At 40.3% G+C, this 16,922-nt stretch overlaps 1 protein-coding gene across 26 annotated transcripts in view; it reads right to left on the bottom strand.

Annotated features, from left to right (window-relative positions):
* Positions 1-16,922, bottom strand: part of AFF1 (ALF transcription elongation factor 1) — a 247,133-nt gene that overhangs the window by 119,242 nt on the left and 110,969 nt on the right. For 2 of the 26 annotated variants that reach the window (XR_010156321.1, XM_016951838.4), the window contains exon 1: positions 3,444-3,552. The exons of 16 other annotated variants lie outside the window; for them this stretch is intronic. Coding sequence is in view for 8 of the 10 variants with exons in the window: in XM_016951838.4 (XP_016807327.1) it covers positions 3,444-3,487 (44 nt within the window). In the remaining 2 variants the exon portion in view is untranslated. Of the gene's footprint in view, positions 1-3,443; positions 3,573-14,512; positions 15,372-16,922 lie in introns of those variants that run through there. 8 more of the 26 variants (XM_054683811.2, XM_063808951.1, XM_016951842.4 and 5 more) reach the window with 6 other exon arrangements.

The raw sequence follows: 16,922 nt of genomic DNA, 5'->3' as shown, positions 1-16,922 counted from the left end.
GGCATTTCTAAGCATAAAGATCTGAAAGATTTATCTGTTCCTCTTCAAAATGACAATCTCAAAAATCATAACAATCTAAAGTAATCCCAACCCCTTTTTCCCTATGTGTTGACTAAATCACTTATCAAACACACATAAAGAATAAGTCAACAATGTGAAAAAATTTAATGCATAAATAAAAGATTGAAAGGGAACAAAAAGAAAATGTTTAGACAAATTACTGAGATTCAGGAAGACATTTCTCGTTTAATTATAATTAACTTACAATTAGTTTTGTTTTACTGAACTACAAAAAAAGATTTTAAAGAGCCTAAATTACATCTATTATTTCCAAGGCATACTGATTCAATCAAGTCTACCAGAAAGTGGGATACTATCCACAGAAACAATGATACTGTGAAACACTCCTTCTGCCTAAAGCCAGATGTAAATCACCTATAGAAATATGATTCCACTCTTAGAGTTACATTAAAAATACATTCATTTATGACAAGAGCAAATGTACATTTTTACTTCTGGATAAACTGAGGCAAACAGGATTTCCCTAATGTCTCCAAGATAAATGAGTGGTGTCTGGTGAGTGACTAAGGAGTCCCTGGCGCTCTACTTTAGCCTTTCCCATTCCATGAAAATCTACAAAGAACATGGTAATCCATTTAAAACTTTAGTACTTCTGAAAAACAGGATGAGGTTTTACAAATTTGTTAGGAAGTCATCCTATTACAAGGCCCCAAGTTGTTTGACAGAAGACTCAGAAAAATTACATGAGAAAACAGCCACAAAAATTCTGAGAGTGCACCTCAGAAGGGTAAAGAAGGGCAATCAGCCCGATCATATATTAAAACGCATACAAAGGTACAGTGAATTTGATGATGGCGCTTAAATATAGAGAACAGAATGGTGAGTCTTGGGGAAGAGAGGAAGGGTTCAGAAACCTTCCATCACTCCTTAAACCAAAATAAAATCCACATGCAGAATATATTAAAAGATACACATCTTTTTAAGAAATATCACCTATACTCAAAGAAACCTTCTGGAAGAATACATTAAAAACTAATATTGCCAAACGGGACAATTTGAAAAGACGACGTTAACAATGATGACTATCTGTGCATCAAAAACATGGCATTACTGGGCATGGTAATCCCGCCTGTAATCCCAGCACTTTGAGAGGCTGAGGCAGGCGGATCATGAGGTCAGGAGACTGAGAACATCCTGGCTAACACAGTGAAACCCTGTCTCCACTAAAAATACAAAAAATTAGCCGGAAAAAATACAAAAAATTACAGGCATGTTGGCACGTGCCTGTAGTCCCAGCTACTCAGGCGGCTGAGGCAGGAGAATCCCTTGAACCCAGGAGGTGGAGGTTACAGTGAGCCGAAATTGCGCCACTGCACTCCAGCCTGGGCAACAGAGCAAGACTCCATCTGAAACAAAACAAAACAAAACAAAACAAAAACATGGCATCAACATTTGCAAAGAAACTTAAGATAGCAGTGTACTCATATGAGGCTTTTATTCATCTCTTAGTCCATGGCAGATCAAACAGACAAAATAAGAATATAGAAATAAGATACAAAACCACATTTACCTCTGGACTCTGAAAATAAAGCAAATACGTTCTTTCTCACATGGTCGTGAAACATTCATAAAAGCAATCATTATGCCACAAAGGTCTATAACTCAATACATTCATTTGAAAATAACTGTGAAGAGAAGTACAAAAGAGATGAGGTGATAATGAATGCAGATCTTTGAAGCAACTTTATGTAATTAAATATAGCTGTGATACACAAAGGACAAAAACTTTCAGTTCCTACAGTAGTTTATTGTGATCACATTTTTTCAAGAAGCCACAGAATCCCTTGAGAAAAAGGTGCTGTTTTCAAAAAATTCTGTGTTTTTCCTCTGCTCTCACACCACAACAATCGTCAACACAGAAGACTTCTGTGATCAAACGTGGGAGGAGGAGATTTTCCTACTATCTACACCACTACCTGGAGATGGAGTCAGATCCCACAGGTTGAGGGCTCAGTCCCCAAGACTGCCCCTCCGACCCCTTCAGACACCAGTCACAGGTCTGGACCTCCAGAACTTCTGATAGACTGGCTTCAAGTTGGGATCCCACGGTTTCAATTAATCTGCTGGAGTGGCTCACAGAACTCAAGGAAACACCTACTTAACGTTTAACGGTTTATTGTAAAGGACATTACAAAGCATACAGATGAAGAGATGTGTAAGGTGAGATATGGGGGAAGGGGCGTGGTGCTTCCATGCCCTCCCTGGGCACACCACTCTCCCTAAACCTCCACAAGCTCAGCCATCCAGAAGCTCTCTGGAGACCCAGTCCTCTTGGGCCTTTTATGAAGACTTCACAGTGTAGGCAAGATTGACAACCATGTAGAAATGTGACTGGACAAAAAGGGTATGATCTAAATCAACCAACACCCTTCAGTTCAGATTTTTCTTGGCCTCTCTGTACAGCATTCCTTCCTCCAGAGTATGGGGCAGGAACTCTCTGGAATAAAAGTCTTTAGACTTACAATTAGATTAGAGTCCTGCCTTGGGCAAGTGAAAGGAAGATAAGAGAAGGTCACAGAGAGATTCTGTCTCCTGAGGCCTAAAGTGCCCCATCATTATAACAAAAGACTAACAAGGACTGTGGGAGTTATGGGCCAGGAACCATGGACGAAAACCAATATATAATCATAATATCACTGGTACTTAAACCATCTGCTACTTCCTAAACTATCCAAGGCAGAAGATTATTTCCTATTGCTAAATATATAAAAAAGAACACCACTTCTGTGTTTTCCTTCATGGGCTTTGCTATTTATCTCTTCAAGACCTATTTTTGGCAGAGATAGAGACCATCTTTCACCCCACTTCCCATAACAGTCCTTCACACATATAAAAGGTTGTTTTGTAAATTAACCTTTATATTTAATAGCCAGGTGGAATGCCCTCCTTACTGTCTAAATCTTCACTTCCTTATAACTGTACCTCACTGAGCTGGGGGCCTTTCTAAATTCTACCACATCCCTTATTTGATGGCTCCCAAAGAAAAATGTCCTCTCAAATTTCTTTTCAACACTTGTTTAATGTGTTTACATTTATGTGCCAATTAAGCCTAAGTTTTAGAAACTATAGTCTCTATTTTAAAGTTCATAGCTAGGTTGTTATGGTATTCACTTTGCCTTTATTAAAATAAATTAAAAACAGGGCTAAGTTTTGGTAGAACTACAAACCACTAAAACAATCAAATTTTTATTTCAAGAAACTGCCACATGACGGTCATTTCCTAACATTTTTATCCCTGTTTAAAAATGCCATCCTTGGAGGTTGCAGTGAGCCATGATCGTGCCACTGCACTCCAGCGTGGCCAACACAGCAAAATTCTGTCTCAAAAAAAAGCCATCCTTCTCACCACCATCACCACTTACTTCCATGTACATTCTAGAAGGACAATTACATTTCTCTGTGTCATGGCTTGCTCTTTCTCTGCCTCAGGTAACCCTCCTCAGAGGTTCTCCTGGCCCCACACCAAGACCAATTCCCCACCCCCTATTATTACCTCACAGTATCCTGTTTTTTGCCACTGTGTTTCCACAATTTGCACTTGTTTTATGTGTCAGTTTGTTTGCTTATTTCTGTCTCTCCCACCAAACTATGAGCTCCTTGTAGGGAGGGAGACAGTGTATTTATCTAAACCAACTCAGAGCCCTGCACACACCAATGGTTGGCTCTTAGTGAACAATGAAGTACTCAATACATTTACAGATAATATGAAAAACACTTAATGCGTGTGAATTGGCCACATTCATAAAGCTGTTGATACTGATATAATTCTTACGTAGGTAAATTAATATGCAGAGCAGCAGATTTCAGTAACTTGCCACAATGCACTGAGGCTCTCCAAGTTGAAAGAACACTTGAAAGGCTCATAAAGGAAGAAATGAAGACATCTTCTAGCCAGAGCCTCACAGCTTTTTTTTTTTTAAGTAGAACGACTGAGTGCTAAAAAGATGATTCATTTTCACTAACGTCACACATGCCCCTAAAGATACTTTCAGAGCATTTCATGGAACATTTTTGTTTGTGCAACAGATCTATCTTTTCCTGAAGTCGGAGTACACCATCAAGTGAGGGCACATAGTCACCACCTTCCCCAGGCAGGACCCAAGTCTGAATGATAATTTCCAGACGCTTCACTTAGATAACTTATCTTTGCATGTGAGGCTCTAGTGAATGAGAACAGCGCATTTTTGCCCGAACGCTTTTATTTAAAATGCACATTGAAATAACAATTTCTAGGGCCATTTTGCAATTATAAAATAAAGGATTTCTATTTAACAAATAATATATTTAAATTCTGCTATTTGAGGGGTTTATGAGTTGTGGAGTTGGAGTTTTCTTTACTATTTTGACAATAATCAGTATGCATTGGTATTTTAAACTTAATTTGGCTTTCTTTAAACATTCCTCGATATGAATTTCTTCATCGAAAAGCCCAATTTACAAAATACAATAAAGAACTGTACATGGGGGAAAATGAGCTGTGTTTTAAGATCACATATAAATTGAAAACAATATATAATTTTCTAATAATCAAATGCAAAATTGATCAGATCTCAGAACCGCTACTTTCATAGCCCAAATAACTATGAAGATAGCAAACAATTTGCAAGAAATTGACTAAATTAGATCAGTTCAAAGTTAGGCTAGGCATATAGTTTGAAAAACTGTTGGGCATTTTCTCAAAAAGTCAAACAAAAAACTATCATAGGACCCAGAAATTCCACCTTTAGCTATCCAACCAAAAAAAAAAAACCACACATATATATATACATACACACACACACATATATATATGTCCACACAAAGTCTTGTATGTAAATGTTCACAGCAACATTATTCACAATTTTTTTAAAAATTGGGACAAACTGTCTATCACATCTATTAACAGAATACTATTCAGTAATAAAAGGATAGAACCACTGATACATGGTACACCACAGATGAACCTCAAAAAATTATTCAAGTATGGCCAGAATATGCTGAGGCTGGTAAATTTAAAATATATATATATATGCAAGTAAAGAGAGTCAGATGCAAGAAACCATCATACTCCATTTATGATTCCACTATGTGAAATGCCCAGAAAAGGCATATTTACAGAGACAGAAAGTAGGTTATGGTGGTGGGGCTGGGGACCGGGATTAATTGTAAATGGGCAGGAGGGATCTTACCAGGTATGGGATAAAATGTTCTAAAACTGGTCGCTCCATTCAGTAAAGTAACTAAACATTACTGAGTTGTCACTTGACATGAGTGAATTTTATGATACATAAAATAGACTTCAATAAAATCACTTTTTTTTTTTTTTTGAGACAGAGTCTGACTCTGTCACCCAGGCTGGAGTGCAGTGGCGCAATCTCCGCTTACTGCAAGCTCCGCCCTCCCGGGTTTACGCCATTCTCCTGCCTCAGTCTCCCAAGTAGCTGGGACTACAGGCGCCTGCCACCACGTCTGGCTAATTTTTTTTTGTATTTTCAGTAGAGATGGGGTTTCACTGTGTTAGTCAGGATGGTCTTGATCTCCTGACCTCGAAGAAAATCACTTTTACAAAAACTTGGGCTGGGAAGAAATACCCATAAAATGAGATATAACAAAAGATATAAAAGATCTGGGTGACAAGGAACGTACCTCGATTCAATTTAACTATTCCCCTCTTCCCTCTTTCCCCACAAAAGGTCATTTACACCAAGCTACCAAAAGATCGCCCAGGCTGGAGTGCAACGGCATGATCTTGGCTAACTGCAACCTCCACCTCCCAAGTTCAAGCAATTCTCCTGCCTCAGCCTCCCGAGTAGCTGGGATTACAGGCACCTGCCACTACGCCCAGCTAATTTTTGTATTTTTAGTAGAGAGGAGGTTTCACCATGTTGACCAGGCTGCTCTCAAACTCCTGACCTCAGGTGATCCGCCTGCCTGGGCCTCCCAGAGTGCTGGGATTACAGGCATGAGCGACCACGCCCGACTTCTTCATTCTTTAAAATACTCTAAGATCATGGATAATACCAATACTTTAAGGATGTCAACATAGAATACGAGTGACCTCAGAGAGAAAACGAAGTTTTATGCTAGGCTTATCATAAACTGTCAAGAATTTTTATAAAGCCTACAAATTTAAACTCAGAATTAAGTAAACCTAATGATTTTTACTTTACCCTTAAAGAAACATGACTGCTAAAATAAGAAAGAAATGAAGGTGTTTTTAAGAGGAGGCCCCTCCCTGCCCTAAGGGTAAGAACAAATAAAAAACTCACACCATCAGCAGTGACAGAATTATCAAATTCAATCTAACTGCCAACCTAGGACTTTTCGTCTTCTGGGCATAGTTCCCATTTAAAAACAAAAACTAAGTTCCAGTGGCACTTTGAATTTTACTAAAACCAAGTCACAAGATAAGCAGACAATCTGAACAACATTAATAATTCTTTCCAATATTTTTAGGTTGCAAAACCTCAATTATGTATTAATGTAATACACTAGGTTTCATTTTATCCTTTTGCTATTCTAATGCCAGTAAATGTTACTGCCTAATTTTTCCCCTGTGGTACAAAGTTTATTTTTTACACACTTTTTTAAATGGAGAGTTAGCACCGTCTTAACTCTAAAAGGAGGCTGGAGGGGAGAGGGAGACACAGACTGTAAATGAGTAACAGGAAAACATTCCTATAGCTGTAATTGCTAGGTCAAAATTACCTGAAAAAATATAAAAGGACAGAGCTTTGGCTTACTTTATACCAATGACTATCCTTTCAGCAAATAAACAACAACTAAAACCCAGCAATATTAACTCAATAACACGTTCTGTTTTCCTTTAAGGAAAAATTTTCTTAAACCATAATATCATGGACTCAAACTTTTATCAAAGCTCAAAGCTACCAACTTACTAGATAGGCCATCTTAGAAATGTCTAAGGTAGACAGTTTGTCAATTGAGACAAAATTTCTGCAAAGCTAGGGAGGAAACAGGTTTCATAGTTTTGTACAAAACAATGAGAACTAATTAATTTTATACCACTTTCCATAAATTCAAGTCCAGAGTAAATCAGATACACCTGTATTTTTAAAGCAACCAGAATGGGAGAAGTGGGGGAGAAGCAATTTAACAAGTTATCCAGACACACACTATCCAGGATGAAAGTCACGTGATAATCTTGGGTCTGTCTTGACCACAAAAACATATGCACCAAATCAAAATTTAATTACACTGTATAACATAGTTTAAGTTGTGCTTCATATTTTATTGACTGCTTTGCTTCTGACAGGACAGTTTCCTGAAGGAAAGTTCCAAGAATTGAAAAGTTACAACACCCACATACCAAAGACTGTTTCCTGAATTTTGTTACAGGAAGTGACATCTGCTATAATTTTAACATTTACTTCCCAGTAGGAGTTCCATATAAAATGTCTTGTTGAACATTATTTGTTCAGCAGTACCCCTAGGCAAAGCTTTTATTAAAAAACAAAACTTTCATTTCGGTTTCACAAAGTTTGGACAAAACTGACCAATTCACACCATTTTAACTTTTCCCTGGGAACAAAAACAACTGCCACCTGATAAACTGGGCTGTGTGTGGTAGAGAGAGAGATATACTTAGCAGTTAACTCTAACTGGGGAGGGAGCCCACAACGCATAGAAAAAAGTAAATTAAATACCCTGCTCCTTGAGAAGAAACAATTCTTGGGAAGGTGCTGTATGATCAAACACTGGGAATTGCTTCTTGGTATCTTTTAATTTTTTTTTAACACAGACGCATTTGGATATTTCAACCAACAGTTTGTAATATAAGGTTAAATTTTATGGACGTAGATATCCACCTTCTCTACCAACCTCCAGTCTGTTTCAATAGGAGGGGAAAAAATGTGTATTTATAAGCATATATTGTATCAAAATTTAATAGCATCGTACAACATGGTTTATATGATCTCTCTCACTCACACATGCACCATCTCACAAAGCGTGGTACCTGTGCCCCTGGCCTTACAGACAGCAGAGCTCCACCCAGAACCTGTCCACTCAGAATCTCTGGGGGAGGGGGAGCAGAATCTGCATGCTAACAAGCACCCACGGTGATTTTTGTGTCTAATCAAGTTTGAGAACCCTGAACCTCATATGACCATATTACCCCTAAAATAGCCTTTTACTTTTTATTTGTTTAGTTGCCAATCCAGCAGTAAGCAATACTTTAAAAAAAAAAAAAAAAGGTAAGATCTTCATCACAGCCTTAACTCTTCCCCAGCCCACCAAAATAAAGGATCATGTGGCCTGCAGGTCTCCAAGCCCTCACCCATATGAGCCACCACGGAGGAAAAACAATTCTTGGTACTTTTTAGAATGCAGTCAAACAGTGAGTGCCCTTCGAAAACATACCGAAATAAAGACAATCTAGGTGTCAATAAAAATATTTTACCCTTTGTCTGCTTGAGTTCCTTTAGACAAGATGTTACCCCTGGGATTTTCTCTTAATATATTAAATCTGTCACCAAATTACTGCTCCCAGCAATAGCCTTAAGAACTTGATAGCAGTTCAGCCGGACAGGGTGGCTCATGCCTGTAATCCCAGCACTTTGGGAGGCTGAGGCGGGCGGATCACCTGAGGTCTGGAGTTCGAGACCATCCTGACCAACATGGAGAAACCCCATCTCTACTAAAAATACAAAATTAGCCGGGCTTGGTGGAGCATGCCTGTATTCCCAGCTACTCCGGAGGCTGAGGCAGAATGGCTTGAACCCAGGAGGCAGAGGTTGCTGTGAGCCGAGATCGCACCATTGCACACCTGCCTGGGCAACAAGAGCGAAACTCCGTCTCCCAAAAAAAAAAAAGAACTTGATAGCAGTTCAATCTGGTTAAATTAAAAACAAAGCCAATAAACTAACACAAGAAAACAGACATTCAGCAGAGAACAAGACTTTCAAGATGCCAGGTCTGTTGGCTCTGTGGCCATCAGGTTAAGCTTTAACTCACTGTGAATAGATAAGAAAAGAAAAAAGTTTGCACAGGGGAGGGATTCTCAACACTGATCACTGCCAAGACACAGAAAGTCAGCAATTTGCATGGTTTTAAAGTTAATCTTTACTTTTAGTTCCCTGGGGCATTAGCACCAAAAGTTATACATATTTTCTCCTGAAGTGTAAATCTAAAGTTCATCTGATACATTTGTACTTGAGCAAGACACTGTGCATTCTACCTGCTGTGTTATTTTGAGCAAATGAACACTTTATATTCATAATAAAATGAATTGAGGACCATCTGAAGGAGACAGAAAATACTACTTCAGCTCCCCCAATTTTTACATTTAAGTAAAAACGATTGGTAATCATTTAACCCGTAAAAGTTATGTACTCACTCTATATCAATAAAACGTAACTGAACCAACCACAACAAAGAGATTATACTTAGCCTCACTATATGTTTCTATTTCTGAGCCAAGAAGCATGTCTCCAAGAAACTTTGTCCTAGAGGTGCATATTGTATTTCCACTATATCTCACATACAGAATTAGAATAAGTTTATTTGCCTATCTTGGAAAAGAAACCTGATGTCAGGAGTTCGAGACCAGCCTGGCCAAGATGTTGAAACCCCATCTCTATTAAAATAGGTATAGTTATACAAAAAAAAAAAAAAAAAAGAAAGAAATGAAATGGAGAAGTTAGCTAACAGAAAACTAAGTTTATATATACCTCAAAGCAATAGTTAACAAACCAGCTTTATAACTCCTCTCTCTTACAGGTATTATGTAAAAAATAGATTTGGAGGCTCACAAGAAATAAATGACAGAACCAAGATGAAAAAGTAGATTTCTCTCTCATCCATGATATTTTTATTCCTGAATGTATTTGAAATTTAAAATTTTTAGATGCAGCACGCACAAAAACCCCATTTTCAAGAGTGTAAATCCAGCTATGGAATATCTTTTCACGGTATGGTATAAAATCCAGCAAAATCTCTTGAGAGATCACTTGAGTTAGTTTTGCCAAAACAACAACATCCCCATAAATCAGCTGACTTTAAAAAATGACTCACCGCTCCTTCAGTCTTTATCATGGAAGCAGCTCTAGACTGTGAGTCAGGAAGCTCAACTGGGCTCTCAGGATGAACTAGAAAGAAATCACTTAAGAGACCTGTTTGTGTTTCTCTTCTGTCAAGGACACTGTTTACAATGGTGTCACAAGAAGGAAAAAGTGAGAATATTCAATGGATCAAAATACTACATAAATTATTTCCATCCCAGAATCTCTTCTTTGAACTGTACTTCCCAAAACCACAGTATTCTCTTTGATAATGGCTCATTTTTAATCAAAGCTGCTTTGCATTCATGAATTTTCTTCCAAGGTAATCACTAGCTCAAAAATCAGAGACGGGGCATAGGGCAGGGCAAAACTGGTTCTATACCAGTTTAAGAGCATTGCTTTTTGCAATGGAAAACTTTCCCTCCCTAGAGTCAAAGAGATCCACCAAAAACCAGCTTCATATAAATCTTGGGCACAATCTGACTTTGCTTCTTTATTGATTTTTCAAAGCTTCATTAACATTAATTTTAGACAAATTCAAAAGTTGAAAACTGTGGGAGAGCTGACTGAACATACTTTCCTACTGCAGTTTGTCTATAAATCCTTTCTTTTGAGAAGCTCCGTGCTCAGCCACCAGATTCAACTCTCCCAAAGAAGCAAGTTCAACTCCCCTACTCCCATGCATACACCCCTGCCCCAGGGTGGAGAAGGGCCAGGGGTTCTCAGGTGGCATCAGGTGATTTTTTTTTTTCTTTTTTTTTTTTTTTTTTGAGACGGAGTCTCACTCTGTCACCCAGGCTGGAGTGCAGTGGTGCGATCTCAGCTCACTGCAAGCTCCACCTCCCAGATTCACGCCATTCTCCTGCCTCAGCTTCCCGCGTAGCTGGGACTACAGGCGCCCACCACCGCACCCGGCCGATTTTTTTTTGTATTTTTAGTAGAGATGGCGTTTCACAGTGGTCTCGATCTCCTGACCTCTTGATCCGCCTGCCTCGGCCTCCCAAAAGTGCTGGGATTACAGGCGTGAGCCACCACGCCCGGCCCAGGTGATTTTTTTAAACTGGCTAATCCCTGATAGTATTTTAAGGTATGTATATTTTCCTTTCTAGAATTCAGGGATTTGCTTCAATGAGAGGGTTAGCGGAGGTGGGGAATCAGGCAAAGTCCTCCTTTTTACTGTATCCATCAACATCACTCCTCAGTATAAAGCACTGTTAATCCTTGCAGAAAAAAAAATATGTCTATAAACTGTTAGGTTTACTAGTTGCTAGTTTTTATACTTCTATAAAATAGTCTGGATGCACTTTCCATCAGAGTCCAGTAACTAAAGCCATGTTCTGTAACTATTTCACATTAAAGAAAGCAAGTTTGTTGCAATTTCCACAAGGAAGTATATATTCAATGTGTCTGTTATGTTTATAGGTTACAAAGAAAGCACACACTTATCTGAGAGCCCAGACACAGCATACAATCCGCTTTAACTGACATGACATTTCTCAGTGACCACCTTTCTCAACTCTAGGAACACAATAAACCAAATACTTATTGTTTTCAAAATATGACCCCCAAAAATCTAAATTTTAAAAGCATTTAATTTGCGTTTTAGTCAAGAAATGTCTTCCAGCTTTAAGAGAAGAAATCAACCACAAAACAAATTTCCTACTCTTAGGTTTTAACACAGCCTTAATTTATAAAAGTCCACAAGCCAAGAAATACTTAGGTAATCTCTCAATCCAAAGTGCTTCTAGCTTATGTAGGGGAGACTAAAATGTGGGAGACAGTATCTTGTCTTAAGGAGTGAACTACAGGGATGGGAATACACTGCCTAATCCATTTGCATAAAAAAATTAGTCATATATCACCCATCAATAACAAATCAGGAATCAAACTAAACAATGAACAAAGAAACTGGTGTGGTTAAACACTGAGCTACAAATCTGTAAGTACAATGAGTCTGTCGGTCTAAATTAATTGTCTCAAGAGCAAACAAACACTAATGTGTAGTCGTACATGGTCAAGATTTCACTACCTGAGATTTTACATCACAGGTGATGTTTTGGTTTCTCTTAGCATTACTCAGGGCAACGTGGCCCAGCTTTAGAGTTTCCCTGAAATCCCAAAATATCTTGAATCTTCTCCATATATTCTCTTTGGATCTCAAAGATTACCTTCTCTCCCACAGAGCACAATTATCTGAATGAGCTTGGACCACATTCCAGGTGTAACCAAAGAAAATGCACATTTACAAAATGTGAGATATACTCCCAACACACAGACTAAGAAAACAACAGACATAACAGTCTTGTGGCTTTGTTCCTAGTTCCAGGGCATGTCGGAAGGTGGGGTAGAAGATCAGAAATAAGCACAATTCTCCTATTTTAATTGCTGGCAAGTTGAACCACCACACTGATAACTCAGGATTATTACATATTACAAACAACCAATTTTAGCAGGAATCATTCTTTGTACTGTTATACTGAGGCTTGGCAGCTCCCTTTAACATCTCACCTCAGCATTAAAGAGGAAGCATAAGGGAGGAAGTGTGCAAAGCAGATCTGGAGTCAGGCGTTGCTCCACCTTTGTGACCTCAGGCAAGAAACAGCCAGGCTGGACCTCAGTTTCCTCAACTAACAAATGTGGATAATAAAAGTACTTACCCATTTAGGTGCCTGAGAAGAGTCAGAGCTAATCCAATTAAAGCTGCTTAATGCTGTGCCTGGCACACAGCAGTGTCCAATTTAGCTTGTGTCTCATTTTATTTTTATCATTAGTTTAAGAGCGCTGGCATTGAATCTCTCACACCTGGGTACAAATCCCTGCGCTATATTACTGAGATCTGTCACACAGCATTTACTAACTTCTTAGATCAAGGTATCTTGATCTTAATTTTCTGCCATGGACCTCTGTAGCAGTCTGAAAATAACAGCACTATCAGAAAAATGTTTTTAAATACATTAAATAAATACATAAGAATACAAAGGTACCAGATTATATAGACAAGCACCTACTAAAATATTTAAAAAGAAATCAATGGTACAGTAGTGTTTTTCTTTACTACTGAATGAAGCAAGATAAAGCAGTTCCTTAATTTCCTGAGTGGAGAGCACAAAAGGTGTTTGAAGACATCTGCAACAATTGTATTAAGATTATGAAAAGACATAGTTTCTACTGTGATAACATCACAAGGACTGGTACTATAGTTTTATCTCTAGTCCTACTTAAAAAAAAAAAACACTAAATTTCAGCTAGAGGTTAACAAAAATAGAGACACAACTTGTGTTTCTCATCCAAGTTCTACTACTTGGCCCCAGATTAAGAACCACTTTCTTAAAACTCAATAAAATGGAAGCAGAGGATAAACCACTGTGTTGAGAAGAAGAAATATAAAAAGCAGGTAGCACATAGGAGGTACTTTATACAGAGAAACTCTTTCCTTCCTACAAAGTTCTATTTCGTAGGAAAAAAACATTCAGTCTCATCCAGCCCAAACATGAACATTTAACATCCATTTCTCTCCATGATCTGAGTCTTCAGACGTGTTAAGTCTTCTGAGACCTCCCAAAATCACTGTTCCACATCAAATATCAGCTTGAAGAACCCTATTACTTTAAATATGTGAGACCAAACTGCTTTCTAGCAAAACACAGTTGAAAGAGAATGTATATATAACTCCTAAGTCTCCCTTAGCACCAACTGCTGTCAAAACTAAAATAAAATCGCACAGAACAGTTTGGATCTCATAATAATCACTAATGCCTTGTCATCACTCTTCTTCAACGCTCATTACAAAACCAGTAACAAACCATGGAAAGACGGGGCTTCAGGTTCTTACAATAGCGCTCCTCTGACAGCAACTGCAGTTCATTATCCTCTCTCCCCTTCACCACCCCGGCGCGTTCCCGGTCTTTGCCTACTCAGCAGATTCACGTAAGCGGGGCCGTTTTATGTGGAATCGTACATTCTAGCAGTAAAATTTTCACTCACCAGGCAAATTCTCACCCACCCTCTCCAAGGTGAACTATGTTTTACATTAATCGTATTTCTAAACTTCCCCTCGAGACAACAGCAAGAAATCCAGAAAACCGAGGGGTAGGCGCACAAAGAATCTAAATGGAAATTTGGGCAAGGGCGGACAAGTGAAATCAACTTAATGTCCCGGAAAATAACAGTTCTGGGGGAAGAAGGGGGCTATCTAACTTTAATCCTCACTTTAACTCCATCCCTCTCTCCGCTGTGCAGAAATTGTCCAGCATGTTCTCCAAACTGCTTTTTATCTGACATTTAGTCAAGCCACAGCCTCGGGAATGATGAGAAGGCAATGACAAAGCTGCTTCCTGCCCGTCTCCTTCCCCGCACCCTGCCCTCCCCCGCAACCTTCAGCTCCCCTCGCCACGAAAGCGTTTGAAAAGTTTCTCCGGTGCACGGCTTACCTTGACTGGGCTGCCATAATTCAGCTTATAGAGCCAGGGGTCTTCCGTCCATGAGCGCCTTCACCCCGCGGGCCCTGCTGCCAGCGCCGCGCTCACCATTTGGCGGAGCCGGGCGGGGACGCGTCCCGGCGCGGCGCCCCGATGTTACGGGACTACCTGCTCTCGAGCCCCGGGCGTCCTCGGCGCAGCCCCGGGCTCGGCCCGTATTGGCTCGCGCTAATCCTGATGGACATCCGGGCACTGGGGCCTCTGCGGCGATCTGCACTTCAGACGAGCCCGGGGAGCGCCGCGTCCGAATCCGGGGCAAGCGAGCGCCCCTGGCGCAGTTTCTGAGAAGGGAAAGCCAACGGGCCCCCACGCTCGAAGACCGCTGGCGCCCAACGCCTGCCCAGCAACAGCGCAACACGGGCCACAGTTAGAAAGGAAAAGAAATTGCCTCTTGGCTCCCTTGAAGTTGTCCGAGTCCGCCGGGATACCCCCTGTCACGAAAGTTGCGGTGGTACGGCCCGCCTCCTTAAATGGGCAGGGCGCTCGGCGGCCCTTGCCGAAGGCAGGCGGCAAGCGGCAGGCAGGGTCGGGCAGGGGGCAGAGCCTGGGCGCCGACCAGCCCTGTTGGTCCCCGGCCGAGCCCCGCCTGCGAGCTCCTCGAGAGTGCTCTCTTGCCAGGTTCTAACTACGTACAGACACCCACCGCTGGAATACACAGTACCCAGCCGCTCAGAACTCCAGCTCCAATTTGAATATTTGTTGAATATGGGGCCCCCAGAGGCGGCAGTGAGCAGGAACAAGACCGCGGCAGTAAACCACGTTCGCTACTTTTGATCCTTCCAGTGCTTGAGCTCAGGAAACGGGCATACTTGGTGTTACTCCGCTTTCAGTTTTGATTTCCTTACATAGAGACAAATATTTACAAAACAGCCCGCCTTTTTTGGACTACACGTAGATTACAGGAAAAATTGTACCTCATTTTGGTCTTAAGCAATGAAGGTATTGACAAGAAGCAAACAAAAAACTTGAGTATGCAATATAGTAAGTCCTATACGAAGCACAAACGAAATCACTTCCTACTCAGAGGACCACGGAAAGCGTTTAAGCCGTGCCTCAAAAGCAGGAAAATACTTGGATGAGCAAGGATGGAGGGAGGTTGTGCTTCAGCATCTCATAGGGACCAGCACACCAGAGGAGCTGAAGACTCTTAGATGAATACTGAATAACTGCCTGCACTGTGGACTCTCCGTTCTTCTACCTAGAATCATGACAACATTGCCCGTCTCATAAAGAGATAGTCCAGATTGTATTACTAAATCGTCGTGAAATACAAACATGTTAATGCCTGGCACTAAAACGACAATGCTGGGAGGGAGGCCCAAGGCACCTCTATCAAGGGTTCTCAAAGTGTGTTTACTAGATTCCTGGGAGTCCCCAAGACCCTCTCAGAGGTCAGAACTATTTTTAGAATAACACAAAGACATTGTCTTTTCACTGTGCTGACATTTGCACTGATGGTGCAAAAGCAATTATGGGGAAACTGCTGGCGCCTTCGCACTAATCAAAGCAGTGACAGCAAATGAAACTAGTAGTCACTGCATTCTTGACTACCACACGTTAGTTTTTTTTTAAGCCAGTTTCCTTTATGATTGTCGTTAATGAAGCAAGCAGTCAGAATTATTACGTTCATTAAATCTTGACCCTTGAGCATGGGTCTTTTTGATGTTCTTTGTGACAAAATGGGAAGTACCCAGGAAGCAGTCCACTGCACACTTAAGTACAATGGCTGTCTAGAAGAAAAGCACTTGTGTAATTGAGTTGCAAGCTGAGCTAGCTTTTTTTTCATGGACTACCATTTTTACTTGAAAGAACAATTCACAAACTGTAGTTATTCTGACTTGGGTATCTGGCAGACATTTTATTAAAAATGAACAAAGTTGAGCCTGTTTCTTTGAGGAAAACAATTGACAGTACTTATTGCCAATGATGAAATTTGAGCTTTCAAGCGTTTTGGAAGACTTTTTGCATCTGCCACATAATCTTGCCAGCTTCGCCAATACTTAAAGACTTTCCTGATGAGATCAGAGTGACAGTGATGAAAGTTATATGAGAAGATCTGCCTTAGTTTTCAAATGACCAATGGTATAACAGAATCATACATGGGTAGGCCAGGTGCAGTGGCTCAAGCCTGTAATCCCAGCACTTTGGGAGGCTAAGGCAGGCAGATCGCTTAAGCTCAGGAGTTTGATACCAGAGCCTGGACAACATGGTGAGACCCCATTTCTACCAAAAACACAAAAAATTAGCTGAGCATAGTGGCACGCATCTCTGATCCCAGATACTTGGGAGGTGGAAGTTGCAGTGAGCTGAGATTGTGCCACTGCACCCCAGCCTGGGTGACAGAGTAAGACTCTCTCTCAAA

The sequence above is a fragment of the Pan troglodytes genome, chromosome 3, assembly GCF_028858775.2.
Source record: "Pan troglodytes isolate AG18354 chromosome 3, NHGRI_mPanTro3-v2.0_pri, whole genome shotgun sequence".
NCBI classification, from domain to species: Eukaryota; Metazoa; Chordata; class Mammalia; order Primates; family Hominidae; genus Pan; species Pan troglodytes.
Note: the sequence above shows the minus strand (reverse complement) of the source record. Positions and strands in the feature narration are given on the sequence as shown.